The sequence below is a fragment of the Mustela erminea genome, chromosome 2, assembly GCF_009829155.1.
Source record: "Mustela erminea isolate mMusErm1 chromosome 2, mMusErm1.Pri, whole genome shotgun sequence".
In the NCBI taxonomy this organism is placed as follows: domain Eukaryota; kingdom Metazoa; phylum Chordata; class Mammalia; order Carnivora; family Mustelidae; genus Mustela; species Mustela erminea.
This window is the reverse complement of record NC_045615.1, coordinates 2,755,271-2,782,639: the sequence shown is the minus strand read 5'-3', so window position 1 is coordinate 2,782,639 and position 27,369 is coordinate 2,755,271. Positions and strand designations below refer to the sequence as shown.

Here is a 27,369-nt window from a genome sequence, read left to right as displayed (position 1 = left end):
TTCGCTCCAAAAAGAGCCAGATAGCACCGTCTCTGCAGCCCAGCTTTGATCTTTTCTGTGAAAATAAAGTTGAGACTGTGGCCCATTCCTCAGGCTAACTGGGGGACAGGGTGGGTCTGGAGCACCCGCAGCAGCCATGCACCTTTCTGAAATGTCCTCCAGGATGAGGGCTGGGGGTCGGTGGGTGAATCCAGCCCTAAATCTGGTAGGGAACCTCTGTCCTGGCCTCAAGTCAAACATACCTGAGGGCAGACATGCCTCGCACTGGTTACCCATCCTTTTTTGGTTTCGGTTGGGGTTTTCAAATCAACTAGAAGTGAAGCCAGCAGGGTCTCCCGTGGAAGGGACACACAGAAAACCCTGACTTGGAGGTGAGGTCCTTGGTGGGTGGAGGTCCCTCAGGGTGGGGGCTCCACTGGCGTGTCCCTCCCAGACAAGGCTGACCTGCAGCCTGTCCAGGGTTCTTTCTGGTGAATCTCTTTCTCAGATGGGTGCAGACAGCCTTGGTCAAGTGCAGGACGTACTTGAGATATTGCCCCCTCTCCAGCTCATCCGGGTAAGTCAGCTGAGCTGGCAGCACTGGTCCCAAGTAGAGCAAGGAGCACAGAGTGGCAGGCCAGCCAGGGCCAGGGAACATGAGACTGTGTCCCTGAGCCGAGGCCTGGACAGAATAGACGTCGGAGCCCGCCTCCTACATCCCTGCTCCTCTCCAGGCTCCCAGTGAGAAGCTCCGGCCTCTAAAGTACCAGGGGTTATCCCAGTAAAACTGCCATCTTTATAAAAGTGTCCGGGAGGTTGGGCGCCTGGGGGGCTCAGTCGCTTAAGTGCCTGCCTTTGGCTCAGGTCATGATCCCGGGGTCCTGGGATGGAGCCCCGCATGGAACCCCACACTGAGTCTCACATCTGGCTCCCTGCTCAGTGGGGAGCCTGCTTCTCTCTCTGCTTCTGCCCATACCCCATCTACATCCCCCTGTGCTTATGCTTTACCTCTCTCAAATAAATACAATATTTAAAATAAATAAATAAAAGGGTCCAGGAGAGGTGCCTGGTTGCCTCAGTTAATGGAGTATGCAACACTTAATCTCGAGGTTGTAAGTTCAAGCCCCACATCAGATGGAGAGATTAAAAATAAAAATTTTTTTAAAAGGGGGGCACCTGGGTGGCTCAGTGGGTTAAGCCTCTGCCTTTGGCTCAGCTCATGATCTCGAGGTCCTGGGATTAAGCCCCACATTGGGCTCTCTGCTTGGCAGTGAGCCTGCTTCCTCCGCTTTCTCTCTCTGCCTGCCTCTCGGCCTACTTGTGATTTCTGTCAAATAAATAAATAAAATCTTTAAAAAAAAAAAAAAAAAAAAGAGTGGAGGGTATCTAGAAAGAGCACAAACTTCCACTAAAAGAAATAGGCCTCAGGGCGCCTGAGTGGCTCAGTTGGTTAAGTGTGGGTCTTTGGCTCAGGGCATGATTCCAGGGTCCTGGGATCAAGCACCACCCCCCCAAATCAGGCTCCTGGCTCAGCTAGAAGCCTGCTTCTCCCTCTTCATCTGCCTGCCACTCTGCAGACTTGTGTTCTTTCCCTCTCTTTTAAAATAAATAAATAAAATCTGAAAGAAAGAAAGGGGGGAAGGAAGGAAAGGAAGAAAGAAGCTTCTTCGGTAGGTTTGGGGGAGGCAGATAAAGTGGAAAAAAATTATGTAAATAAAGACTTTCGACCCAGTGGTCAAGAGAAGCTCATCCCCAGGGGCTGGGCAGGGAAGGAGAGGGGAGATCTACTTTGTTTTGTCCATGTATATATATTTATAGAGTTCATATGTTGAGAACTTTACAGAATGAATACCTTTCGCCTCCGACCACCCATCTCTTTCTACGTACTTCTCTCTGTGTCCCAACCTGCTTAACCCCTGTTGCACAAGGATATCCAGTGCAGTGCCCACCTCAGCGGTTGGTGCACAGCCTGTCCTGCAGGGGGAAGTAAGAGTTTCTAGCACAGGCCTGGGACAGTGAGGCTGTCATGCACAGCCCAGGATAGGCCCCAGGACCTAGCCGCACCTAGCATGGAGGAAGGGGCCCGCCCACCACCCACCAACCGCCCTTCCATGCCAACCTGCTGTTGGTATGGCCCAGGCACAGAGGTGCCCACAAAGTTGAGGGCGGCCTGAGAGCACAGCCAGGCGCTCAGGTCTAGGAGCTGAGGGTGGGGGGTGAGGAGTAGCGCTGGCGGGCGTGCTTCTCACAGTACAGCTCGTCCCCCACCCAGAAGTGCCCGCGCATCTTCAGGTTCAGCCCGCAGTCTGCGCAGGTGTAACAGCTGGGGTGGCGGTAGCGCCCCTCCTGGATGCGGACAGCGTGGTTCCTGCAGGGGGCGATGGAGAGGGCAGAGCCATTAGCCTGGGGACTTGGGTGGAGGTGGGACCCCAGGCAGGACCGCTGCCCTTCTCATTCGCAGGGAGCCTAGCTCCGAGACAGGATTCCGGGAAGATCCCCAAATTTCAGACGCTGACTCCCCGAGCCTTCCTTTAGGACTCTCGAGTCAATATCCCTACAACCCCCCACCCTCAAGACCTCTAGTTAAAAAAAAGAGGGGTGCTCTCCCTTTAAACAAACACAGATAAATTGCATCCTGAATTTTCTGGGTTGATAATGGAGCAGTGGTTCTCAAAATGTGGTCCCAGGAATGAGGACCCACAGCATCGCACTCCCTGCGAACAAGCTGGAAAAGTGGAAGCTCTGGGGCGCGGAACCCTCTGACAATCCCTTTGCAGCTGCTCTTTGAGAACCCCTTTCCTTGCGTCTACACATTGGCATGGGTAATATCCCATTCCGCAGGTGGAACAGCGAAGCCCACAGAGGCTAAGGGGTTTGCCTAAACTGAGTCATCTGGCCGTTAACACCGCGTGCAAGACATTTATGGCGGGGGCGGAGGGGAGGGTGAGTGGGGTTTCAGCAATTTGCCAGAGAACACCGCTGCATTACAATGCCACCCACTGAGAAAAACAAACCTGCCTCTGGAAAATCCATCCCTTTCCAAAGTAGGTGGGGAAGTGGGGGTGGGGAGTGTGGGGGGGGGGAGAGCAACATTTTCCAGGAGGAGGCACCCCATCTGGAGGTAGATCTCCAGAGGCTTTTAGATTACTGGAGAGAAATCAGAAGCAATAACATTTCCTCCTCCTCTGGGGAGGGCGAAAGAAATCAGAAAGGAGGCAAGGCAGCAGGAAGAAGGCAGCAAGGCTTTGTAAGAAGCCTGAGAACAAGCCTCATTACCCCCTCGCACAGATGCCCGGTGGAAAGCCCCGCCGGGCCCGGATTGGTTGTTCTCTGCAGAGCCCTCCCGAGGGCGTTTCCTGCCCTGCTCCGCCCCCTACCGCCCAGCCAGGGAGTGCCTGCCCCCCACCCCCACCCCAGTACTCACACGATGCTGGTGCTGCACTTCTCGCACGTGTGGAGCTTGGGTGGGGTGGCCAGCGCCCTGGAGGTGGGCAGGGAGGACTGGGGGCTCAGCTGACTGGGCAGGAAGGCAGGTGTGCCACCTGGGGGTGGGCAGACAGACACATTAGAGCTCTTCTTCCCCGTGGCGGCAGCCAGGCTCTATTTACCCATGCACGCTCCTCCAGCACAGCTCCGAGGAGGCTCCTAAAAGGTGCGCTTAGGCTAAGGGAACACCGGGGGGGTGTGGCGGGTAGGTGATGGATGAAGGGAGTGATGGTGGCCGCTTCTTGGCTGGGGCGGAGTTAGCCCAAGCTGAGGCAGCCCAAGGAATGTCTGAGCTGTGTCTACACATCCCACCAAGCAGGCGTGATCCAGGCATGATGCTGTTAATTAAAAGATGGTAATGATAGATAATAGCAGCACCACAATACCTTTATACAGCTTTCAAAGGGCTTCTATGGGCCCGGCTGCCTGTGAGCCTTGGAACAACACTGAGGTGAAGCACCGGGGGTTCGGGGCGGGTATGGTCCCCGTTGGCCCAAGGACTCCAAGGCTCCAGCAGTGACCATCTGCGCTCCACCCCCACCCCAACCAGCTCTCTCCGGGCCCTGCCCACGGGCCCACCAAGGCCTTGGGGTCCTGATAGACAAGCTTTGCTTACTGCCCCCTGACCCCAGTGAGCACCCCAGGAGCTAACTGTCTGAGCTGAAACCAGGCACCAGATATTGTACCAGTGAGGCTGTTGATCCGGACCTCTGGACTGTTCCATCGTCTGCCTCCCTGCGGCCTCTGCCAGGCCAGGCCCCCTCGTCTCTCCCCTGCACTAGGCAGTGCCCCCCAACACATACACACACAGTACCACTGTACCCCGACCACCACCTCACCCCTATAAACCGTTCTTCAAGGGCAGACAGGTGCCTGGCCACTCTTGGCCACCACACTTGGCACCCCACAGGCCCATCAGACAGGCACAGTAAATGTCTGTAGAAGGAACAACAGAATGGCTGGCGAGAGCCCATATCTCTCTTCTTTCTCACTACAGCATCTGCCTGGCATTATTTAATGAGCCCTCCTGGGTTAGGGCACTCCTCCACCTGGCACATGAGACCCCCCAGCCAGGACTCAACCTCTAAGACCAGGCCCCTGCTACTCTCTCGCTCCCACACCAAAGCCCTCCGGCTGCCAGCCACCACAGGCCTCGCGCTCACCGCCACCACCACCACCAACCAGCCCCTCCTCCTCCCGCCACCCCATGCCCTCTCTGGAGGCTCAAACTCCCTGCCGCCATCTTAAGGTCCTTTGTTAAAGTCTTAATCTTTCTTCAAGGGTCAAGTCAACGTTATTTTCTTCCATGAAGCCTTCCCTGAAGACCCAGTCCCCATGGGCCCTATTCTCCACCTTTGTCATTCCCTTGACATTTTCCTGATCCCAGCCAGCACCTCTGGGAGCACCCCTGCAACTCCTATCAGATTGAAAGCCCCTTTAGTGCAGGGACTTGCCCTTGGTGCCTACTCCTGTGCTGAGTACTTAAGACATACCTATTCAATATCATGCCCAATTAGGGTCCGGGGACATTCTGTCAGAACCTACTTCCAACATGTAACCCCCCCAGGGGCTCACCTCTCTCCTCAGCCTCCAGGGCTTCCTGCAAGAGCCTAAAGGAGCTGGACTGACGGGGGGCGAGCCGCGCCTCACGATTCTCCTGCAGCATCTTATAGACTTCTGAGTCCTCTTCCAGAAGGCGGCTTCCCCCTTCTGAGTCCACACTGCAGGGGCAGGAGGCAGCCAGGAGTGAGGGTCCCTTCCTGGGTATGAGGACCAGCATGGGGGCAGGGAAAGAGCGCCCTAGGGCAAAGGATTCTGGGGGTGGGTATTCAGAGGACAGCCAACTGGGCTTAAAACCATCGGGACCCCCCCCAACCACTCCCCACCACCCCCATCCCTCCTCTCTGTCTCCTGGCTTCCCAGGCCCTCCAGGATTCCACCCCACCCTCCAGGGCCCGCTGCTACCTGAGCCTGGGGCTGGAGGAACGGGGACCGGGGGAAGGCGGCAGCACCAGCACAGCTGAGTCGCCAGCGCGGGTGAGGCTGGCCTGTGGGACAGAGAGGCACCAGGGGAGGAGTTAGCGGCTGGAGCCTTTGGCCAACACAGCCGTCTGGGCCGCCAAGCCAAGTCTGGCTGTTCCCCAGGCCCAACACCAGAGGGCTCCCAGCTCTCGCTGACCAGCAGGCTGGCAACAAGGCAACAAGGGCCCATCGCCCCAACCCTGCCCTCTGGGAACTAGGGACTCCTCCTGCTCAGTCCCAGAAGGGGAGAGTGGTCAGCCCCTGACTGTGGAAGTAAAATGGTTCTGCAAGGAGACTGGGCGCGGGGCAGAACAGCAGAAAGGAAGTAAGCAGATCCTTTTGCTGTGAGGAGAAGGAAACACAGGGATGGAGCGAAGGGCCTAAGACCCCTCTTAGAGTCAGGGCTGGAGTTGCAGGAGGGACCCCTCTCCTGCACACGCTTCCTCTCCTGAGAGGGCCCAGGTCTGCTGGTTGTCCTGGAGGTCTGGTTCTGCCCCAGAAAGTCTGCGGGGGCCAGGCCCATTTTGGACCCACACCCCAGCAGCAGCACGCCCCTCTCCAGGCGTGCACTGTCCACCTTGGGCTCTTTACGCTTGCTGTCCATGTGGAAATCCCACCTTTAACCTCACTGGTGCTCCACTTTCTGGCCTGCACCTCTGCACCCACTCCCTCTACCCAGCCTCATCTCCATTGCCAGCCCCCACGGAAGGGGCCCCCCACAGAAGGGACCCCTCAGAGACCACCAGACAGGCCACAGTGCACCGGGCTGAGGGCACAGTTCCCTGGAAGGCCAAATTCCCTCGGTCTTAAGATTCAAAGTCAGGGACAAAGTACAGGGTCCAATGATAAAATGGCATGAATTTTTCAGCTAAAAACAGAAACTTGAGGGTTTTGAGAAGACAGCCCTAGACCCTCACTCCTGCAACCTGCTTCCGCCAGCCTACATTCCTCTTGCTCTTGGTGCCTTGTGGTCCACTGACAGGCGGTAAGATGGTTTCCTCAGCACCAGCGACTTAAGAACCGTCCCATTGTGCCATCTGAGGCCAGCCTGTGCCCCGCATGGGGGCAGCGGCTAGCTGGGAGGGCGAGCCAAAACCCACCCAGGCTCTCTTTGCAAGCCAAGTCCAAGTGCCAGCCAGAGGGAGGGGTGCTGTCTTTACTTCACATCTGCCCACCAAGGCGTGTGCCTACCCAGATGTGGCAACTTCCAGTTTTCAGAAGGACCCCATAAAGGCTGGTGGGGTCCTGAGCCTGGGGCTCAGTGCAGCCCCAGCCAGCCAGCTCAGGAACCAGCAGCAAGGTCACGGCCACAGCAGACTGGGGTGGGGGAACCTCACCTCTAACCCCTTTCCTCCTGCCGGACCACGACCCCCTGGTGGAGAGGAGCCCAGCTCCCTGATTAGGAGCAGCTCTGCCTTTCTCCTCCCTCCCTCCTAGTCAGCTAGGGACACCTGCCTTCCCAGAAGGAACCTTGGATCCCCAAGTCCAGAGAAGCTGCTCACCTCCCCACCCCCAAGAGCTCATCTGTAGCCAGCACCTCTCAAACTGTGTTCTGCTGAACACAGGGATGTGAATAAGTGAGTGGCAGGTATGTGGGGGGAGAGGGGATGCCAAGAGAAATTCTGTAGTTAAATTTAAGTTTAGGAAATTGTTAAAATTAAATGTATTTCTCATGGGACTTCTCAGAGCCTTTAAGGTGCTAAAAGTACACAGTGGCTCCCAAGAGGGAGGTGTGGGACCCTGTGATTCCCACACCATCTGATCACAGCCTCATTTATAGACCAGAATGCAAGCTTCATTGGGTTAGGAATTTCTGTTGGTCCACCAAGGCATCCCCAGAGCCTAGAAGGGCGCTTGACACAAAGCAGCTCAACAAAAGCTTATTGAAGGGGGACGTCTGGGTGGCTCAGACGGTTAAGCATCTGCCTTCAGCTCAGGTTGTGATCCCAGGGTTCTGGGATCAAGTCCCACATCAGGCTCCCCGCTGAGCAGGCTCCCCGCTGAGCTTCTCCCTCTGCCTCTGCCTCTGCCTGCTGCTCTACCTGCTTGGGCTCTCCTCTCTCTCTCTCTGACAAATAAATAAAATCTTTAAAACAAAAATCAAATAAGTTTGTTGAAGGAATGACCATGGTCCTCAGGCCAAAGGAGGGAACTCAGAGCACAGGAACCGAATGTCAGGTCCAGAGAGAGAAAGACGGGCTGATCCAAGGTTAGACGTTAGAGATGGGACTACCTCAGGTCTCCCTGCCCCCCCAGCCCAGGGCTCCTGGTTACACTACATGGGTGGTCCTCAGATCTTCGCATCAGGACCCCGAGGACTCCTTAAAACACAGATTGGCGCCCTGCTCCACCCCTTCACCCCTGCATCTAACCCAGCAGGTCCGGGCTGGGACCTGAGAATGTGGATTTCTAACAGGTTCCAAGGTGCTGCTGCAGGCTTGGGAGCTACTCCCTGTACCTCCAGCGTCTGCCCAGCATCTCCCCTTTGCCCAAGTTTGGGAACCACAAAGAAGAAGGCCAGGATGGATGGACCCTTTCCAGCCATGCCCTGGGCCAAGTGCAGTCCCAGCTGGTGTCAGCCCCAAGATCTCCCAGAGAAGGCCCTCCCCACTCCCACCCAGGCCCAGACACGCCAGGTCCTGCTTATACACTGCTTTGCCATCCCCCGGCTTATCATCCTCTAATCTAAACCCTATCCAGTCCTACCTCTGACGTCCAGCAAAATTCCTGACAAAGCCTTCTCAGGCCACCCAGCCCACACTCCTCTCTTCCCTCCCAGAATGCCTCCCGCTTTTATAATTAAGACCACACTGTTTAGTTCTTAATTGTTCCCAAACTGCTTTACATGCTTGTCTTATCTCCCCAACTACACTTTAAATTCTTTAAAGTCGGGAATCTTATCGAAGGCATCTCTGTGCCCCCCTGGCCTGGCAGTCCACTGAGTGGGCTCCCAAGGAGTCACTGGCGAGACCCTCCCGTGCAGCCCCCACAGGAGCCCTCTCCTTCCTTCCCCAGAGTCCCCCAGTTTGTAATGCCCTCCCCTGGCCATCTCCAAAGATTCTGCTTTCTGGAATGCGGAATCACCGGGAGGGAGGACTCCAGCAGCTGGGTCTCATCTCCTTCACCCCAAAGGCTAGATATGCCCCCCCACCCAATTCTGCCCCCAACAGCTGTGGCCCAGGACTGTTGGCGTCCTTGCTCCCTCACTTCCTCACCCTTGCCCTTAGAAAGGAGAAATACCACCAAGACAGGGTTTGGGGGGGCTGTCACTAGTTCGCAGTTAGGACCCGGCCGTGGGTTGGGGGGGGGTGTCCAGAGTAGAAGGGCAGGGAGGAGGGCAGACAGAAAGTAAGCCAAGTGCAACTTGAGGCAGAACCACATCCCACTGGTGGTTCTCTGGGCTGAGTCAGAGGAGGAGGAAGGGGGATGGGGTGATGGGAGTTGGGGGCGGGCATGGGGCTTGGAATGGGGAGGAATGTGTTCAAGAGATGCAGCCAGAGCCAAAGGGAACCATCCCAACAACAGCAGCAAAACTATTTCAGCCCTGGCCCAAGAGAAACACTCAGGAAGGGAGGACGCTAGCAGGAGGGGGTTGGCCGCGAGTGGGAGGACAGGAGGTAGAAGGCCACCTGGGACCGGCCAGGCAGGGCTGGGAACCAGCAAGTGCAGCCCACCAGCAGACACAGTTTCCTCCCGGCTCAGGAGAGGGGCATGCTTGTTGCTGGGCGATGGAGGCGCTGGCTGCCCAAGGGGGACCCGCCATCTGCAGCCCCAAGGGTGCCACTGGCAATCAGCTGGGATGAGATGCTCTCTCCTCCCCACCCCCCAGGCATCCTCACCTGGCGGTTTCCAGGGCGGCCTCCGTAGGAGAAGCGGTCAGCAGCGGTGGGTCCCGGGGAGTGTGCCAGGCTCTGGAAACTGAAATGCGGGAAATGGATGGTGTGTGTGCCCCCCGTCCCACCCAGTCTGCCTCAGGGATACAGAGGGTGCCCTCAGGCTCCCGTAAACCCAGCTGCTGAGACTGACAGGCCTGTTCACGACCCTGTGGCCTTCGTGCCCACCCCTGCGCTCACCTGCGGCTCACCATAACCTCTCCAGGGAGGCCGTGCGGGCTGCTGAGGGGCAGGGTAGAGAAGGGGCTGCCTGGCTGGGGGCTGGAGGACACAGGGCTGGAGCAGGAAGACCTCAGGGAGGACTGGCTGTCTGTGTGCGTCCTCATGGAGCCCTGTGGAGAGAAGGGCCGCGAAGGGAGACACCCATCCCCTAACCGGCCCTGCCCCTCAGGGTTCCCCTCACCTCAGGGTGCTGGAGTTCCCAGCAGAAGGCACCTTCCTACCTGGAAGCGAGTCGCCAGCACTTCCACAGAGCCATCCCCATTGGTCTGCCCAGGGGAAGCAGCCCGCGACCTGAGGAGAGGCCAGAGGGAAGCAGGTCACAGGAGTCCAGGAGCCCCGCTCACCTAACTGGGCTGCAGATTGCAGCTGTTCCCCCAACAGATTCTCAAGACTCCTAAATGTTCAAAACATGTGGACATCAGGTTGTCAAATTTCAACTTTGCCAAGTTCAAAACGACTCTTATTAACAACCACTGTCATGTCTCAAAGGAATGGACAGTTTAGCATCAATATGAAAAATAGACATAATTTCATCAATTCAGTTTTAATAAAACCTCACAGTACTCCCTGTCTTTCTCTTTCTGTCTCTCTCTTTTACGATTTTTCATTTATTTACTTGAGAGAAGGAAAGAGAGCATGAGCAGGGAGAAGGACAGAGGGAAAGGAAGAAGCAGACTCCTTGATGAGCATGGAGCCCGGACACAGGACTCCACGCGGGGCTCGATCCCAGGACCCCCAGATCATGACCTGAGCCAAAGCCAGACACTTAACTGACTGAGCCACCCAGGCATATCTCTCTCTCTCTCTCTCTCTGTCTCTCTCTCTCTCTCTCTTTTTTTTTTTTTTTAAAGATTTTATTTATTTACTTGAGAGAGAGACAGTGAGAGAGAGCATTAACGAGGAGAAGGTCAGAGAGAGAAGCAGACTCCCCGTGGAGCTGGGAGCCTGATGCGGGACTCGATCCCAGGACTCCAGGATCATGACCTGAGCCGAAGGCAGTCGTCCAACCAACTGAGCCACCCAGGCGTCCCTCTCTCTTTTTTTTTAAGTAGTCTTTACACTTAGCACCAGGCTCAAACTCAAGACCCAGAGAGGAAGAGTTCTATGCCCCACCAACCGAGCCAGCCAGGCACCCCCCTTTTTCTTTTTCTTTTCTTTTTTTAGCATTTCGTCTAGACTTTGTCATTGGTCAGCATCAGTGTGTAGATCGATTCTGGGGTAGATTGCTGATTTCATATAAATAATCCTTTATCTTTCACCCATGGAGACACAGAAGCCCAGAGAGAGAAAGTGAGTTCCTTAAAACCCAGGCTAGCTGCCCACTCTCCCCTGCCAGCCAGAGGCGGTCTCCCCTGTCTCCCACCAGCTTTGCTGCTAAAGGCTGGAACACCTTTGAGAGGGTCATTCCTAGCCCCTTCTGAAGGCTTCTCCTCCATAAAACAAAGTGTGGAGTCTGTCTCTCCCACAAACCCCCCAACTCCCAGACCCCGCCATCTTGCAGGGCCTAGACAGCCAGGGTAACAAGCAGGCCCAGCTCCCTACCAATCACCAAGGCAGCCAGCAAAAAGAGGTGCCCCACCTCAGCTCCCTGGGAACCCCCCTCCAAAGCCCTTCCCACTGGAGTCTTGAACAGGAGGCCATTGGAGGGCTGGGACTGGCCTAGGGTGAAGAAAGAGCCTGCCATGTCCCAACCCCACCACACCATTCCTGGATGTCTGGCCACTTCTAGAGAGGTCTGCAAGAACTGCAGTCACCACACACCACACCAGCCTAGACCTTCCCAGGCAGGGGCGTGGGGCCAGAGTGAAGGTAGCTGGGGCTTTGGCTCCAGTCCAGAGCACTGCTTCCTGCCACAGAGCTTCTGGGTGCTCCTGTGGAGGAGACTGGGAGGGTTTAGGAGTGGACCAGACAAAAGAAAGAAGATGCTGGGAGTCTTGACCTGCCCATCATGGAGGTGAAGGCCTGGAGGGACTTGGTCAGGCCCCCCTCGCTGATGGCACTGTGTACAAGAGGAACCTATGGGAAGTGATGGTGTCAGCAGCTCCCTGCCCCTCTGCCACCCCACTCTGCAGTCCCTTGTAGACTTTGGTTCCCTTCCCAGATGCCGTGAGGTACTCTCCACCCCCCTCCTTGGGCCGCGGTCCTGCAAACACTCACGAGCCTGAGTGGTATGAGGGAGTCACTGAAGGGGCCGGGGTCATGACAGCGTCGTGGGAGCCAGCGTCTATGACACTGTGGGACAGTGGGGGTGAGGACAGGGCGTGGACTCAGGGCCCAGAGAGAGCCTGGGAGGGGAGGGGAAGGCAGAGAAGCACGGGGTGACTGACTCAAGTTAAAGGCCCGCCCAGAGGGTTCTCCTGACTGGGGATCTCCCAGCATTCCTGTCCCATGACTCACTCTGATGCCCCACCTCAGGGAGCCACCTGTTCCCCCACCCCACCCCACCCCGCCAACCCAGGCCTCGTGTCTGAAAACCCAAGCCTGAGAATCTGCCTTCATCTGCACAGCCCAGAGAAGCCATGGGGACTGACAGAGGGGGTTCTTTGGGGAGTGAGCCCCAAACTCCTCAAACCACCCCGCCCAGGATCTGAACAAAGGCCACCCCCTCTTGGAGGCAGGGGCCTGGGAGACCCAGCCTAAGGCTCCTGTTTCCCCTCTTCAACCCACTTCATGCCCACACCCTCTACCCTGCACACTTGGGAACCAGTCAAACCCGGGCATCCAGGTACTTGATGCCAGCCGGCCCTGCCCATGGCTGCGTGCCCAACTGGGCTCGGGGACACCCCTCAGCCCACCCTGAGGCAGCTCCAGAGCCTGGACCTTCTCAAAGATGAGCCAAAAGATCCCAGGAAGACCAGGCTGGGGCTGAGAGGGCAGCCACCATGCAGCAGGCCAGCAGAGGGGTGAAGATATGCTGGCCGGCCTAGCAGAGGGGAGGGCCTACCGGTCTAGCCGCAGCCGCAGGGGTGAGGGGCTCTGGCGGATCTTGCTTTGCGCCTCTGCGTGAAGCATACCCTCAGCACTCTCCCCGTTGATGGCCAAGATAATGTCACCGGGCCGGAGGTCAGCAGCCTCAGCTTTGCCCCTCTCAGTTACCTGTAGAGGATGAGGGACAAGTGGTCTGAGATACCCCTGCTCAGACAGCGAGGACATTCCCGCAGGGATGGAGGAGAGGGCATGTGTCTCTGTCCTGCCCAAGAAATACAGAAGCAGGTTTGAACCAGGCTGGCCGGTGTCCCCCTTTTTCTCCCTGCCCCGCAGTGTCTGCCCAGTTATTCAGCTAATCCCCTCCCAAAGCTGGAGGGGAACCACCCCCTCACCCCATCCCTGGCATTCTCACAGAGCCTCCCAAAGAAATGACAGAATTTGAGGGGCTGTGCTTGGAAATACTTCTGGATAGAGAGCCCTGCCCATGCAAACACACCACATAGGTAGTTGCCCCGTGAATGCTCCCTGGCCTGGGCCTGGGTCAGGACACTGCCAAGGACTTGGGGCTCCTGTTCTAGTAACTTCCCCAGGTGGCTGCCAGCAGGTGCAGGGTGGGTAACCAAGGAGAAAAGAGCAGACCTCTACTTGGCCCAGCTCCCTGTCAATCCCCAGAAGTCTGTTCCCGAAGTGGTCACCACAGCCCCACGGCAATGGGGCCCCAGTCTTCCCCAGGCTAACACTCTCAGAAGCAGGCCTTCTGACTCCAGAATGAAAAAAAAAAAAAAAAGGTGGCTGTGGAGAGCCGGTAGACAGGGTAGATCCTAGCTCCTGGAACTAGCCCTTACCTTGGTCACCATGATGGGTGTGTGGAAATCCCTGCCCCCAGTGATCCGGAAGCCCCAGGGCCCGGGCCCTGCCACATCCACAGTCAGGGCCATATCACAGGAAGGAGGGCTGGAGACCCTGTAGAAGCAAAAGAGAGGGGATGACAGGTCCAGAGAGAAGCCAGTTAGGGACTGGGGAGGGGTGCGGGGGGAGTGTAGAGGAAGTGACTAACTCCCTCCTTCAACCCCCTGGTTTCACTTCCCCCCACCCTGGGAAGCCATGACTCTGAGTTCCCCCTTCACCGCCACAGTCTTCAGCAGCGCAGCTCCCAGAAGGCAGGCCGTTCAGGTGCCTCACAGGCCCTTGCTGGATGGAGACCAGGCAGGCAGGGGCTGGCAGGTGGTAGGCGATGTCACCGTTTCCTGTCTCTCCCCCTCCTCCACCAGCAAGGCTAAGTCCCATCAGTGCTTGCTTCCTGTCCCCAAAACTGACTGCACAAGGTACTTCCTCCCCACTCTGGGGGAGGGCAGCACTCTGGGAACAGGAGTGACAGCAAACAAGGGGGTGAGGCCACCATAGACTGTTCAAGTAGTTGGCTGGGTGGGGACTGGCCCTGGGTCTTCAGAGGGGCCTCCTGGCGACCGGCCTGGCCCCTGGCAATGTGGTCCAGGTAGGCAAGACGAGGCTTCCCACCTCCTCCAGGGGCCTGCTGCCTTCTGAACAGCCCCAGCCAGAAGGACGGGCTCACCTGCCAAGCTGGGCACACCCACCCCCTGGCAATGGCTGTAGCAGGGCAAGCTGACTGATGCTGCCTGCTAGCTGGGGCCACAGGCGTCCCATCCACGGCCCCCTCCGCTGGGCAAGGGAGTGTCCTTACAGACCCAGCCCTGGTAGGATTTCCTGAGCCTCTAGTTATGGAGCCAGGAGCCAACCCAGGCAGGAAGCTGTAATGCCAGCCCTGGGCCACCACCCTGCCCAGCACCCTCCCTGGGGCTGCCCCTGGGGAGGTCCAGAGGCTGCAAGTGCTGTCAGAATCCATCAAGGACACTAGGGCCACTTCCCGTGTTTAAGAGCCTGAGGAGACGGCAGCCAAGCAAGCAAGAAGGGCTCTCGGCCCCCTCTACGGTCCCTGGCTTCGCCTTTTGCCCAGGCCTAGCCCCTGTCCCTGCCCCAGGTCTCCAGGTCCCCAGGCCGACGCTCGCGGTTCACAGAGGCTTTGGATTCTCAGACCTTTGAGCCGGCTGATGAACTCCGCGCCCCGGGCCTCGGGGATGTGCCCAGCCCGTTGGCCCAGCTCTCCCAGTCCGGGCGCCTTCTGCACTCCGAGGCCAAGGTACCCGCGGGCCGGGTGCTGGAGGAGGAGCGCCCGGGATCGGGAAAGCCCAGCACGCAGGGGGCACCGGCCTCCAGGCGAAGCTACAGGGAGAGGAGCCGTGGGCGGAGTAAAGGGCCGGGGTTCGGAGAGCGGCGCAGAGGGCGCGGGTTCGCAGTGCTGCGAGGTCTCCGGAGCCGGGAAGGTCGCCGGCTGTGCTGACGGTGCGCAGGTGGGCGCGCTCACCTAGCTCCCGCTCACCTGGCTCCCGCTCACCCGTCGGGCTGGACGGCCAGAGCCGGGAGGGAAGGGAAGGAGGGAGGGTGAGGAGACACCGCCACTGCCGCCGCCGCCACCGCCGCTGTCTGCCCGACTCTGGGGAGAGCCCGCCCGGGGCTCCAAGACCTGCCTCCGCCCATGTGATCCCGGGGCCGCCCCTGCCGCCGCCCCTGGCCCGGGAGGCCGCCTCCTCCGCGCAGCCCAGCCCGAGAGCTGCCACCTGGCCCGCGCCCTGCTGGGGTTCGCGGGGGAGGGGGTCTCTCTTTAGGGCCCCTTAGAGGCTGCGGCCGTCCTCCCCGAGGTGCCCTTCTCCCGAATGCTCAGAGAGGGCGGGGAGGCGTTCCGGTGACGGGTCGCGAGCCCCACTGCGCGGACAGCAGAGGCTGCGCCCCTGAAGCTCTCCCAGGCCGGCCGCGCCCACCCGCCTTCGCAGGGGCCCTCGAGCACCTCCCCCCCGCCGCCTTCACCACAGCCGGGGCCGGGGCGGGGGTGGGCCGGCTGGGTCTGTCTGCGGTCCGCCTGGCTCCTCCGCCCACTCCCGGCTTGAACTCCGACGCTGGCGCGGATGGAGCCCCGACACCCACAGATCCCAAGCCCGGGCGGCCCTCGCGCCCTCCTCAACTCGGTTCCCCAACGGCGCGCGCGCTCCCCGAGCGGTGGCTAAGGGCTGCTGGGTTCCTAGGGCTGCTCAGGGCTGCCCTGCCGGACAGAGATGCCCCACAAGCCTGCTCGGCTCCGGGCGACCTTCGAGGCCCAGGAGCTGGAGGGAATCCTGGCTGGCGGTCATCGGGCGCTCTCCTGGGCTGATGTTCCTGGCTGATTCCTGGCTTCCCTCTCCTCACCCTCTCTGATGCCCTGCCTGGGGTGGGCCAGTCCCAACAATCACCATGGGCCCTCGCTGTCCATGTGGCCAGCCTTCTGCCAACCACCTGGAACCCAGGCTCTGGGGTTAGGGAGCAGGTAGCCGAGGAAGACCCCAGGCATCAGCTCAGAACCATCTGGCAAATGGTTCTCCGGAACCGTACCTGGCAACCCTCAACCTGGAGACCTCAGGGCGCACCAAGAGCCGGCTCCGGCATCTCCGATTGGTCTCCACTTTGCATTCTCTCTGTCAGGCTGGTGTGTTTTCAGGGAAGCACACCTGTGGGCACAGCTGTAACTTGCCTGCCTCAGGTGTGAGTCATTCCCTCCAAGTTCCCTCTGCAAGGAGTGCCCTCGCCACTCTTCTCTCCTACCTGTGTCCTGAGTCTCCTCCTCCCCACACGGACTGACAGGTGGACTGCCACCGACCTCCCTTGTTCTAGCCTTCCTGTGGCCTCTGTCCTCAGTGCAGGTAAGCCACTCTCCACCAACCAGCTCTGGGCCTCCTGGAGTGGCCCCTTTGTGTGACGCAAGTGCTCTACCGCCCCAACTAGACCCCCAACTAGACCAGAAGCCCTTGAGGGAGGAGGAAACTGCAGGACCAGCAAGCACAGCCCTGGAGTCCCACAGATCTAGCCTCACATGCCAGATCTGCCTCTTACCGTGTGACCTTGGGTCATTTCCTCACTTTCCCCATGGGTAAAATGAGTATAGTGCCTACCTTAGCCTCCTTTGTGAAAACCGTCCTCCTGGATAACGCAGATTCCTGTTAGGGTGGTGGTGGGGGTGCGTGGTGGTGGTGGTGGGGGATCAGTTCACTGCTCCATTCCCAGAGCCTAGCACAGTGCCTGGCACACAGTAGGCATTCAATAAATGTCGAATGAATATTGTTTGAATGATTGAAGGGATTAATTTCTCTTCCTTCACCCCTGATTTGAGGCAGGGCCTCTGGTTTACATCTCTGTGTCCTGACTCTTCCCTAGTCCTTAGTATGTACGGGTTAACCTGCAGGATTTATATTCCATGGGTTGTGCATTCACAAAACTCATGATCAAGACAAAATTGACTCATCCAAGGGCAAGACCCTGTGGACCAGAAGGGAGGACTGTCTTGCTCTAAGCAACTCTGCAGCCCTGGGCAAGTCCCTCAGCTCCCCTCTCTAGCGGGAGCAGCATCCCCAGTGGCCTACCGCACTTTCTGACCCTGACCCTGCAGGTCCCCCTTGCCCCTCAGGCCTGTGACCCTCCCCTCCCCTCCTCCCTCCTGGCCAGGTCAAGGCACAGAAGCGGTCCAGGTCACACTGCAGGCGGGGCTGGCAGGGCAGCAGCCCAAGGGCGTTGGGTTGGTTTGCTGCAGAGGTTTCAGTGCCCCATCAAAGAGGGTGTGGATTCAGTTTCTGTCCCAGGGAAAGGAAGTCTCAGTCAACCCTGGTATCTTTTCTAAGGGCATTGGGGAATGCAAAGAAGCTGGGACAGGGGATCTCGAATAGGCTAGTGGGTTCCTGAAGAATGGTCATCTCCACATGATGGGCCAGACCAGACAACTTAGAAGCAGATGGTGGTGAGGCCTGGGTGGACGGAGCAGACGGAACGTACATAAGTCCTGTTCTTCCAGCCGCTGTTTAACCCCCACTGGGGCCCAGGCCACACCCAGGCTCAAGGAAATTGCCGGGGCCAGGCTGTGGCCCTGTCATTCACAGGCAGAACTAGGCATCATCACCTCTTCCCACCCACCTGGGGTGGGGGTGCCTTAAGTGACAGGCCTAGCAGACAGGACTGCCAGGAAGAACATAAAAGGAGACGAACCCAGAGCAGCCCTTGGCTTCACGCATGACCTTCTTTGTCCAGGACAAGGACTGCCTGGGTGCTTGGTCCACTTTGTGCAGAGAGGTGGCAAGAGTCATTGGACTTGACTTCACATTTTAGAATGATGCAACCCAGACAACTTAGTTTCTCAGCTTCAGTCTCTTGTTACGTAAAATGGAATCCTACCCATCATAGGGAAGCTTCCGTCAGATAGCACACGTGCAGCACCTTTTGCCCTGTTCAACTGCCAGCAGCTGCCAAGGAACAGTTTTCTTTCTTGGCAGAGCAGCCAGGCCCAGGCTGTGGCACTGCCGTCGCTGTGCAGGGACCACCAAGCCACAGGACTGAGAAACCTCTGGCGAGAAGAGTTGCTTTGGCTAAGCTGTGCCCCACCACTCCCAGCTTCCCGCAATCGATGGCTCAAAAACCCGAAGAAAGTAAACAAACACACGAGAGCTTTGGTGTAGAAATGGAGCGCACAGAAGGAAAACATTAGGAGCAGAACAGCTAGAAATGTCATCTCGCCCAGCAACCCCATGACGGCTCCGGAATCAAAACAGGCTGTACACAAGGCCGCATTCAGCTCCCATCTCTGGTTTCTCCCCACGGTCGGGCTCGCCCCAGGCCCTGTGACGTCGGCTTTCTTGGAGCTGCTTGTCAGACAGCTGCCTGATCCTGGAGGCTGCCCCATTCTGCCCGAGACCTGAGGGCTGTGATCTTCAGACAATGAGGGTGCTTTTCCACCCTCCCCTTTCACACACAGCCTCACGTCCCACCTGGTTCCCAGCACAGCCAACTGCAGAAAGAATTCCCCAGTCCTAGGCAGGAGGAGCCTTCTCCTGGCCGGAAGGAAACGGATGGGCAAGGTTCCTGGTATCCAGATTTATTTTACATTCTCTTCCAGAGGGGACATGGGGGTTGGAGGAGCTGGGGGGGCAGGAGGGCAGTGCGCCTCAGTCTCCCGGGAGAACACCTGGAGCAGGCCAGTCCTGGGAGGCCCAGTCCTTCTGGGTATTACAGCAGCGCAATGACACACACAGCCCAGGAAGCCTTGGGGAAGAGGGGGCCTTTGAGCAAGACCTCCTGCCAGGCTTCGGGCACTGAGGAGGGGCTGTGTTCCTCTCCCACCTCACTCCCAAACCCAGCTGGAAGCAGGAAGGCAAAGGGGGCAGCGGGAAAGCTGGAGTGTAAGGGGGCGAATCCCCTCCAGGCAGAGGTGGCCTTTGGTCTCTGTTAGGTTAGGAAGCTGGTTCTTGGTAGAGGAACCCCATGGGGGTGAAGTTGGGAGCCAGTCCCTGTTAGAGGAAACGCCATAGCGGGGCGGGGAAGGGGGAGGGGGTCCAGGGTCTGGTCTCAATAAGGCCTGGAAATAGTCTCCACTTCAAAGCAGACCTCTATATTTGGGAAGTGGGGTAGGGGAGGAAATAAAAAGGCTGCTGGAGGAATGTTTGTGAGCTGGGGGTAGGATGCAGTCCAGGGGGCTTTGAGGGGGGCTCTGAAGAATGGCTGCTGGGGTTGTCTGCAGATGCCAGCAGCTCAGGTCTTGGGGAAGGAGGATGGAGGGGGGATCCTCTCTCCCTCCAATAAGTGCTACTGTTCCCCACCCCATTCTGGCTGAGCTCTGAGTTGCCATGGAGACCACTCACACTGGAGCTACATAATTTCCTGGGAATGTCCCAAATTTCTGGGTCCGTCGGGAGACACCTGAAAGAGAAAAAGAGAAAAGGTGTAAAAGGCATTCCCCAGACTTCTTTAGTAAGAATGTTTGGGGGTGGGGAGGGCGTGGAAACCTTACCCTACTGGCAGTGCCCAGAACTGCAGGTGCAGTCCCTGCCCGGGAGGGAGGCTTCGTTTTACTCATTTGTGCCCCCTAGTGGGCAGACGGGCAAAGCTACACTTTCTAAATTGAAGGACTAGGAATTTGAGTCCTCTATAACTGGGCACACACCACTGAATTATCCCACCTTCCTCAGGAAAGCAAAGAAGCAGGAGGCTGAATCCAGAACTTAAATGTGGAGGAAACTCACTGATCTCACCTTCAATTTAGAGATGGGACAGGCAGGCAAGGTCTAAAGAGAGAGCCAAATGAAATCCCCAAATGCACTCTGTTGCTTAGGGATAGAGGTGGGATTAAAATCTAGGCCTCTGGGGCTGCCTGGGTGGCTCAGTGGGTTAAGCCTCTGCCTTCAGCTCAGGTCATGATTTCGGGGTCCTGGGATCGAGTCCTGCATCGGGCTCTCTGCTAGGCGGGGAGCTGTTCCTTCCTCTCTCTCTCTACTTGTGATCTCTCTGTGTCAAATAAAATCTTAAAAAAAAAAAAAAAAACTAGGCCTCTGGTCTGCTACAACCCCAAAGAAACCCGTGTTCTGGGGTGGAGAAGGAGAGTGCTAGAAGATAGAGGAATGTAAAATCAAATTAAAGTCCTAAACCTTTCCTTCCTGGCAGGCTGGCATCCTGACTTCCTGACAAGCAGCCCATGCTCACCTGGCCCCCAGGCCTTCTCATACTGTTCCACTGCCTGGGATGCCTCACCTGTCCTTCAAGACCTAGCTCCCCCACTTCCTCCAGGAAGCCTTCCCTGACCTACACTGTCTGAAATGGTAACCACTAGCCACATGCAGCTACTGAGCACTTGAAATGTGCTAGTGTGGGGTGCCTGGGTGGCTCTGCTGGTTAAGCATCTGCCTCAGGCTCCCTGCTCCTTGCAAAGTCTGCTTCTCCTTCTCCCTCTGCCTGCCGCTCCCCTTGCTTGTGCTGTCAAATGATAAAATCTTAAAAAAAAAAAAAAAAGAGAGAAAGAAAGAAATGCACTTGTGTGACTAAGACATTAAACTTTCTAAGCCTTTCCTCTAGAAGCACTTGTGGCTTTAATACCACAAAAGTGGTGCTTTTTCTTCTTTCTTTTTTAAAGATTTATTTATTTATTTATTTATTTATTTGATAGAGAGAAAGAGACAGTGAGAGAGGGAACACAAGCAGGGGGAGTGGGAAAGGGAGAATCAGGCTTCCCACTGAGCAGGGAGCTCAATGCAGGGCTGGATCCTAGGACCCTGGGATCATTACCTGAGCCGAAGGCAGAGGCTTAAAGACTGAGCCACCCAGGAGCCCCAAGTGCTTTTACTTCTTGTCTATATTTGCAAAACTTTATGAGTGGTAAAAAAAAAAAAAAAAATTTCAAAGGCAAAGGTGTACAGAGTAAAACGAGAATGTGTTCCCCAGCCTCCCCTCCCAGAACCATTAACAAGTTAGTACTCCAGAATCACTGCTGTGTCTGAAACTTGGTCAGCAATGAGGTGTTAGGATTCAGATGAGAAAGGATGGGTTGCTAGGTCAAGAGACGGCCGTTGGGGTCACCTCTGCCCAAGCAGCCTTGCCACCCTTTAAGCTCTGCATTCTGCTGTGGGAGGGGGCTTCTGGCTGCTCACTACTCTTTGAGGACAGCCCCTTCCTCTGAAGCCGAGGCCTATACTGCCCTGTCAGCTCTGAGGAAAAAGGCCATGTGAAGCCTGCTGGGTTGGTTACCTTGAACCAGGCCAAGGCCAATTTGAGGCTTCCTGCTTTAGTCCTTTGCCTGAGCTGCCCTAGGGCCAGCCCTTAAGGACTCGGGAGCCAGCTGCTAAGTGAGAGCAGGGGTGGGTGACACATGGGTGTGAGACTTGATCCTTTTCATCAGGAACACAGTGTCTCAGGAGACAGGCACCTCCTCCTAAAACTGCTCCAAAGACAGATGTGTGGCTGGAAGGAGCAGGGCTGTGAGGGTCAGAACCTTGCTGCCCCGAGTCTGCAATGACTCCCTCAGGTACCTTGGCCTCATCTGTCAGACCACAAATCTTTGCTGAACCAGCACTGGCAGGCAGTGGTAGCCCACCCAAATCTCCCCAGCAACTCCCAAGATGCTCCCTTCTGACTTGTCCCCCAGGTCATCTCCCCCAGGATATCCGCCCCAGATACCCCCTCTGGTCTGTCCCCCAGCTATCCCACCCAGGGACTCAAACATGCCCCCTTCCACTCTGCCCCCAGCTATCCTGCCCGGGAAACCCACTTACCCACTCTGGTCTGTCCCCGGCTATTCTGCCCAGGGACTCACACATACGCCCTTCTAGTCTGCCTCGCAGCCCACCAACCAGGCCCACATACCCACAAACCAGCCGTCGTCACACTGCTGCATGACATCCACCCGGTCGCCCTCCCGCAGCTCCAGCTCGTCCTCATTCTGGGGCCTGTACTGGTACACCGCCCGGTACCTGTGGGAGACAGCATCATGGCAACCACGGGGGCCTGGCCCCTCCTCGGAACAGGTCCAGAGAGTCTAACCCAAGTCTTGCTACATCCCATTAATTCATCCCATCAGCCACTGGCCCAGCTCCTAGAATGGTCTCTCTGTCTGGCTTCAGTGCATTCTTCTCTGGGCCCGCTCCCTGTGCTCCGAGCCCTACCTACCTCTACCCCTCCTCCTCGGAACTCCCCACCCCAACCTCCAGGTCTGTTCTACTAGTTCCCACACTTCACACATAAATGCGCTGACCTTGGGGCTGGAAACCCAGTGAGGAGACTGAGGTTGGGTGCAGAGAGGGGGAGGCCTGCTTTAAGCTCTAGGGCTGGCAGGGACAGGTCAGGACCATCACAGACAAGGGGCCCCCCAGCAAATCACCCATAAGTACCAGAGGGAAGAGTTTACCAACTCCATCTTTGGGGGTAGAGAAGGGGCAGGAAGGGTCATTGTACTCAGTACCGCCTGCCAAGCAACACTCCACCCCTGACCAAGCATCCCCAGATGGTACTCACGGGGTCCAGTGTATCTGAGTGCTGTTGGGGGGCATCCCCCCCACGTCCAGGGGATGGCTGGAGCCTCCAGGATGAGACAGAGCTGACCCGGGGGTGCTGAGACCCTGGGGGTCCACAGGAGAAAATGGAGCATGAGGGAGGAGAGTGCCACGGGCCCACCCACCTTCCCTGCAGCAGCACTTCTCATCCGGCCCCATCTTATCCTCCCAACCCCCAAGTCACAGAGCCTCTGTTCGATCATTTCACCTCACAGGCTCTTGGAAGCGGAGGCCCAGGGAGGGTAGGGGGCTGATTCTAAAGGCCAACACAGGGAGGGGATGGGAGGTGTCCATGCACTGGCTGTGCCCACTGACAGCGGTTTGCTGCGTGGACGGATGATGCAGAAGCAAAGGCACGTGTTTACGGGCTCCCTCAGTGTGGACACCAATGCAGTCTTTCAGCCCTCGGCTACTGCAAACTTTTAGGTTAAGCCTGCCCAAGTACCCTCTCCAGAAGGAACTACTACCCCATTCCACAGCTGAGAAAACCCAATCCAGAGAGGGTAAGTCATGTGTCCAAGGTCACACAGCAGGCGAATGGCAGACTTCTGACTCCCACATGACCACGTCCCAGCTCTGCCCAGCTCTCCCACTGCTCTGTCCCAGGGCAGACCAGGAGGGATTCCAAAGTACAAACCCACCAAAGGAAAAGAGAATATAGCGTGGGTGGCGGGGGTCAGCTCTCCAGTACGAGGCAGGTCACCCTACCTGGTTCTGGGCTCTGGGCTCCTGGCTGGGGAAGGAGAAGCCGGTGCGGCGAGGGGAAGTCCGGCTCCCCCAGTCGGTGGGATCCACAGGGCTGTGCGGCGTTACGGGGGAGCCGGAGTGACGAGCCAGACGAGCAGCCGTCAGGCGGGGAGAGGCAGGGAGCTGGGGGCCGTCGTCACAGATGCGGAGCCGGGGCTCGCGGTGCACCTGCACGTAGCTGGCGGGGAAGATGCCCTGGCGCCCGGTGCCAGCGATGCGGCCCTCGTACCAGTTCTCATTCACCTTGCGGATCAGGCCGATGCGTTCCCCCTGGGGGTGTAGGAGGGCATGAGCATCTGCACGGCCCTCCTGGGGCCAGGTCCCCCAGGAAACCCGGGGGGAGGGGGCGCAGCGCGTCTCCTGTAGATCTAGCTAGCGCCTTGCATGGGGTGAGCCTGCTCGGAGCAGGTGAGCAGGACTGAGGCAGTGGTGGAGTCAGGAGCCAAGCCCAGGCTGTCCGCCGGAGCCCAGAGGTCTGGGCTCTTCCCACAACATGCTGCACTGGGTGCGGATCGGGCCTGCCTGACACCTACCCCTGGTACTTCACAGCATCCTCTCCCCAGTGTTCTGGTGGCTATTTAACAAAACGGGCTTGGCCAGTTCCAAGCTGTGCAGCCTTGGACCAGTTACTTTGCCTCTCTGAGCCTAGTTTCCTCACATGTTTAGTGGGGGTAACAATCTGTTGCCGTGAAGAGCAAAGGAGATCCGTGGCAGACTCGTAAGAAGCACCGGACAGGCGTGAGCCACCACTGCCATGACAGGGTCCTGTCCCTGCCTCCTCGCAGGGCATCAAAACACGAGCTCCTGGAGGGAGGCCTGGCCACCCTCCAGCCCGCATGCTCACTGACACAGGATGAGGCAGCCCTCTCCTGCCCTCCCGCCTCTCTCCACCCAGCCACCTCCTTCCCCCTCTCCCCGTGGGGCCAGCTCTTCCGGAGGACATTCACAAGGGGCGTGCATGGCCTCTGCCCCAAAAGTCAACCAAAGGGAGACCAGTACCCTTTTTTCTAGGACAACATGTCTCAAATTTACCTTGACTACAATCTATAGTAAAAAATATGTCTGAATAACAACTTCGTATACAGACACACACACGTGCAAGGGTATATACATAACTGCTTAAAAGTTTGATCAACTACCCTTTTTACACACAAGACATTCTAACATTTCCATTCTGTTCTTCTAAAAATGCTGACTGTGATCCTCACAGCCTATAAACCTGTAACCAGGAAAACAAAGAAAACAAACAAACAAAAACACACACACAACTACTCTATAAGTTTCCAACTTTTTTTTTAAAAAAATGGGCTAAAGGAAGGAAAACCTACCCAAAGAGATGAGGAAAAATTTTAAACACTGGGCAAAGATGGGTACGCTTGACTCTCCACATATTTACCTATGCCTTCACCGGCCCCCCAACCCCCACTTCCTGCGGGGCCGCACCTTGCGGAAGGACAGCTCCACCTCCAGATCCCCCTTGAAATTGTACTGGGCCACAGCTTCTCCATACTCCAGCACCTGGTAGCTTGGGGGCTTGATGGGCTTTGGGATCTCATCTGCAGGTAGCACCTACAGAAAGAAAGGTCACGAGGAAGACTCAGCCTGAGTATCAACCGGGCACAGACCTGGGGCTCCTGGGAGGGTAAGATAACAAACAGAAGATGGATGGGCGCAGTCTGTCTCTCCCCAAGGCCAGCAAGGACACGGACACCAGACATAAGTTTGAGGGTGGTTGGGGTGAGACCAGCCAGGGGTGGTGAGTCTCAGAAGGCTACTGGAGGAGGAATTTCCCCAGAGGTGTGGAGTAGGCCATGTCAGAGCAAAGATGGAAGCTTAAGCTAAGAGCTTAAACTGGAACCCAGAAGTAAATGAGGAGTTCCAAAAAGCAGCGCACACCTGGTAACCTAATCTGAAAGTAGGGATCTAACATTTTACCACTGCTGAGAACCAACTGTCCCTCCTTCCCCTCCCCATTCTACCCCACCCAGTACCCAGAATTCCCATGTTCTCTTTGCTTCACCCTACTCATAAAAAAAATCAAGAAGCTAGTAAACTATTTCATACTAAGATGTAAATTACTAATACCATGGAATGCTATTCTCTACTTTGTGGAATTTCAGAATCAGAGAGACTGTTCTGAAGGTAGCGGAGGCCTACTGATGGTTATCAAATAGAGAGCCTGAATTAAACAACAACTCAATCCATGGGTCAAAGAGGAAGTTACAAAGGAAATAAGAAAAGAGTTTGGGTGGAATGAAAAAAAATATATGTATCAAAATCTGTGGGTGTAGGTAAAGCAGTGCTTAGAAGAAAACTTATATCATTAAATGCTGATATATTTTTAAGTAAACTCTACCCCTAATGCAAGGCTTGAACTCACAACCCCAAGATCAAGAGTTGCATGTTCTACCAACTGAGCCAGCATACACTTCTGGATCTTGTACTTAACCACTTATCTCTGAACCTAGCAAGCACATCTGCAACATGGGGATGACCAATCACTTCTCAGGTTAGGAACAAGGGAGGCAATGCACACGAAGGAAGTGATGAATGTCTCCGTGGATTGGTAAGCTGTCACACACTTCCTGCTCTTGCCACTTGCCCTCAGGATCCTTCCCAAAGACAGCGTGAGAGAGATGGATGCTGATGTTGAAAGTCTGGGCTGGTGGCCTCTAGGGCAGGAGCGGGCTCATGTGGTTCTCCATGGGCTGGGCTCTACCTTTGGTGCTCATTTAAGAAACATGTCCTGAGGGCAGACAAAGCACTGGGCCCCAGCGGTGCCGGGGCCAAGGGCATGAATGAGGCCGACTTGGCACCTGCCCCCTGGAGTTCACAGTTTTACCTATTACGAAGTCGGTAAGATGTAGGGGAGCAATCAGCTCCACAGAGGGGCTGTGCAGGGTATGCATGCTAAGTCTCTGCAAACCCAGGCACCCTCCCAGCTGGGCTCCCATTTGTTCCTCTGCTTACCTCCACGTAATTAGCAGGGAAGATGCCCAGCCGGCCATGGTGCTCCCCCTCCAGCCAGTTCTTGTCCACCTCCTTGTGGATGTAGACAATATCACCCTTCTTCAGGGTCAGCTCCCTGCAGGCCAGAGCAAGGACATCCACAAGGTGAGATCCTCCCAGTCCTCCTCCCCTTCAGACCCTATCTAGTGCACCCAGAGTCTCCTTCACACACACACACCCTGGGGGGGGGTGCACCACAGCCCTATCCTCCCACTCCTCCCATAGGGTACACAGAGGTTTGGGGGAGCGAGTTGGAGAGAAGGGCACTTACTTAGGGGATTGTGCCTGGAAGTCAAACTTGAGTCTGGCAGCCTTCCTCTGGGCAGGGGGAGAGGACAGGGGAAGTCACCTTAGTCAAGGAGGTGGCAGGTCTAGAACAGCCATCACGAGAACCACCCCAGGTCCACCATGCACCCTGACCGTAGTGCTCCCACCCCTCCTTACCTTCTTCTCTTCCTTCCTGGCTGGGCTGCCCCCTCTTTCAGAGGCACTAGGGTCTGTGAAAAAGCACTACCTCAGCTTGGGAAGGCCATGTCTGGGGGAGTGGTGTTGGGATGGGGTTCTGCTCCCCCTACCCCAGGACAGGGCCAGTGTTAGTAGGGAGCTCTGGGACTGTCGTCCCCCACCCCACCCCCACGGGGCACCAGCGTATGTTGTACGATGGGTGGCGGGCCTCTGGATGAGAAAAAGAGCAGGTTCTGGTCCTTACCTCGGGCGGAGGAAGGGTAGACAAAGTCCCTACGACCTAGGAAGGGGCTTGCTCCATCCGCCATCCTGTGGGGGCTCAGGGGCCGAGAGGAACCCAGGTAAAGTGCATTCGGGGAACTGGAGCTCCAGGCGGGGGCCGGGCTGCGCGGGGACACGGTGCGTGAGCCACCTGTCTGGGGCCTCACACCCTTCGCCACTCACCCCTGCATCCCGAATATCTCCTCTTGGGTCCCGCCGCCTCCTCCCAAGGCGTCTCCCGCGTCCCGGGCTCTCAACAGGATGTCCTACTTCCCCAGCAGTCCCGGCCGGGAAAGGGTGCGGCCCGGGGCCGCGCGCGGCGGGAGGGCGCGTGGGAAGCGCGAGGCTCCCCCGGCCTTGTTCCGCCGGCCGCCGCGGCCACCTACTCCTCGGACGGGGACAGTTTCCCTCCGCGGCCGCTCGCCGGCCTCCAGGTCCCTCCTCCCGCGCCC

The 27,369-nt window shown here is 57.2% G+C and overlaps 3 protein-coding genes across 8 annotated transcripts in view; all 3 read right to left on the bottom strand.

Annotated features, from left to right (window-relative positions):
- Positions 1 to 1,767: 1,767 nt before the first annotated feature.
- Positions 1,768 to 15,021, bottom strand: LOC116584170 (PDZ and LIM domain protein 2-like). 3 transcript variants are annotated; one of them, XM_032332144.1, is made up of 10 exons: positions 14,929 to 15,021; positions 13,376 to 13,493; positions 12,547 to 12,698; positions 9,824 to 9,893; positions 9,561 to 9,712; positions 9,327 to 9,405; positions 5,431 to 5,513; positions 5,041 to 5,186; positions 3,404 to 3,521; positions 1,768 to 2,347 (listed from the first exon to the last, which is right to left on the bottom strand). In XM_032332144.1, exons 2-10 carry the CDS (start codon positions 13,466 to 13,468, stop codon positions 2,176 to 2,178), a joined length of 1,065 nt encoding a protein of 354 aa, XP_032188035.1. In that variant the 5' UTR covers positions 13,469 to 13,493; positions 14,929 to 15,021; the 3' UTR covers positions 1,768 to 2,175. The 3 variants fall into 3 exon arrangements, with proteins under 3 accessions (XP_032188035.1, XP_032188034.1, XP_032188036.1); XM_032332143.1 differs by lacking the exon at positions 14,929 to 15,021 and adding an exon at positions 14,586 to 14,695; XM_032332145.1 differs by lacking the exon at positions 14,929 to 15,021 and adding an exon at positions 13,658 to 14,579.
- On the bottom strand, positions 14,476 to 15,220 carry LOC116584108 (the record flags this gene model as incomplete). Its single annotated transcript, XM_032332058.1, has 2 exons — positions 14,476 to 14,771; positions 14,914 to 15,220. Coding segments are annotated over 2 exons (603 nt in total), but the record flags the coding sequence as incomplete, so codon positions are not given.
- Positions 15,221 to 18,481: 3,261 nt separating this feature from the next.
- SORBS3 (sorbin and SH3 domain containing 3) overlaps positions 18,482 to 27,369 on the bottom strand; it is a 29,029-nt gene continuing 20,141 nt past the window's right edge. For all 4 annotated transcript variants that reach the window (XM_032332137.1, XM_032332138.1, XM_032332139.1 and 1 more), the window contains 9 exons: positions 26,901 to 27,040; positions 26,636 to 26,688; positions 26,463 to 26,509; positions 26,153 to 26,267; positions 24,626 to 24,751; positions 23,144 to 23,452; positions 22,398 to 22,501; positions 21,750 to 21,856; positions 18,482 to 19,316 (listed from right to left, as the gene is read on the bottom strand). In XM_032332137.1, the coding sequence (XP_032188028.1) occupies positions 19,255 to 19,316; positions 21,750 to 21,856; positions 22,398 to 22,501; positions 23,144 to 23,452; positions 24,626 to 24,751; positions 26,153 to 26,267; positions 26,463 to 26,509; positions 26,636 to 26,688; positions 26,901 to 27,040 (1,063 nt within the window). In that variant the 3' untranslated portion in view covers positions 18,482 to 19,254. The remainder of the gene's footprint in view (positions 19,317 to 21,749; positions 21,857 to 22,397; positions 22,502 to 23,143; positions 23,453 to 24,625; positions 24,752 to 26,152; positions 26,268 to 26,462; positions 26,510 to 26,635; positions 26,689 to 26,900; positions 27,041 to 27,369) is intronic.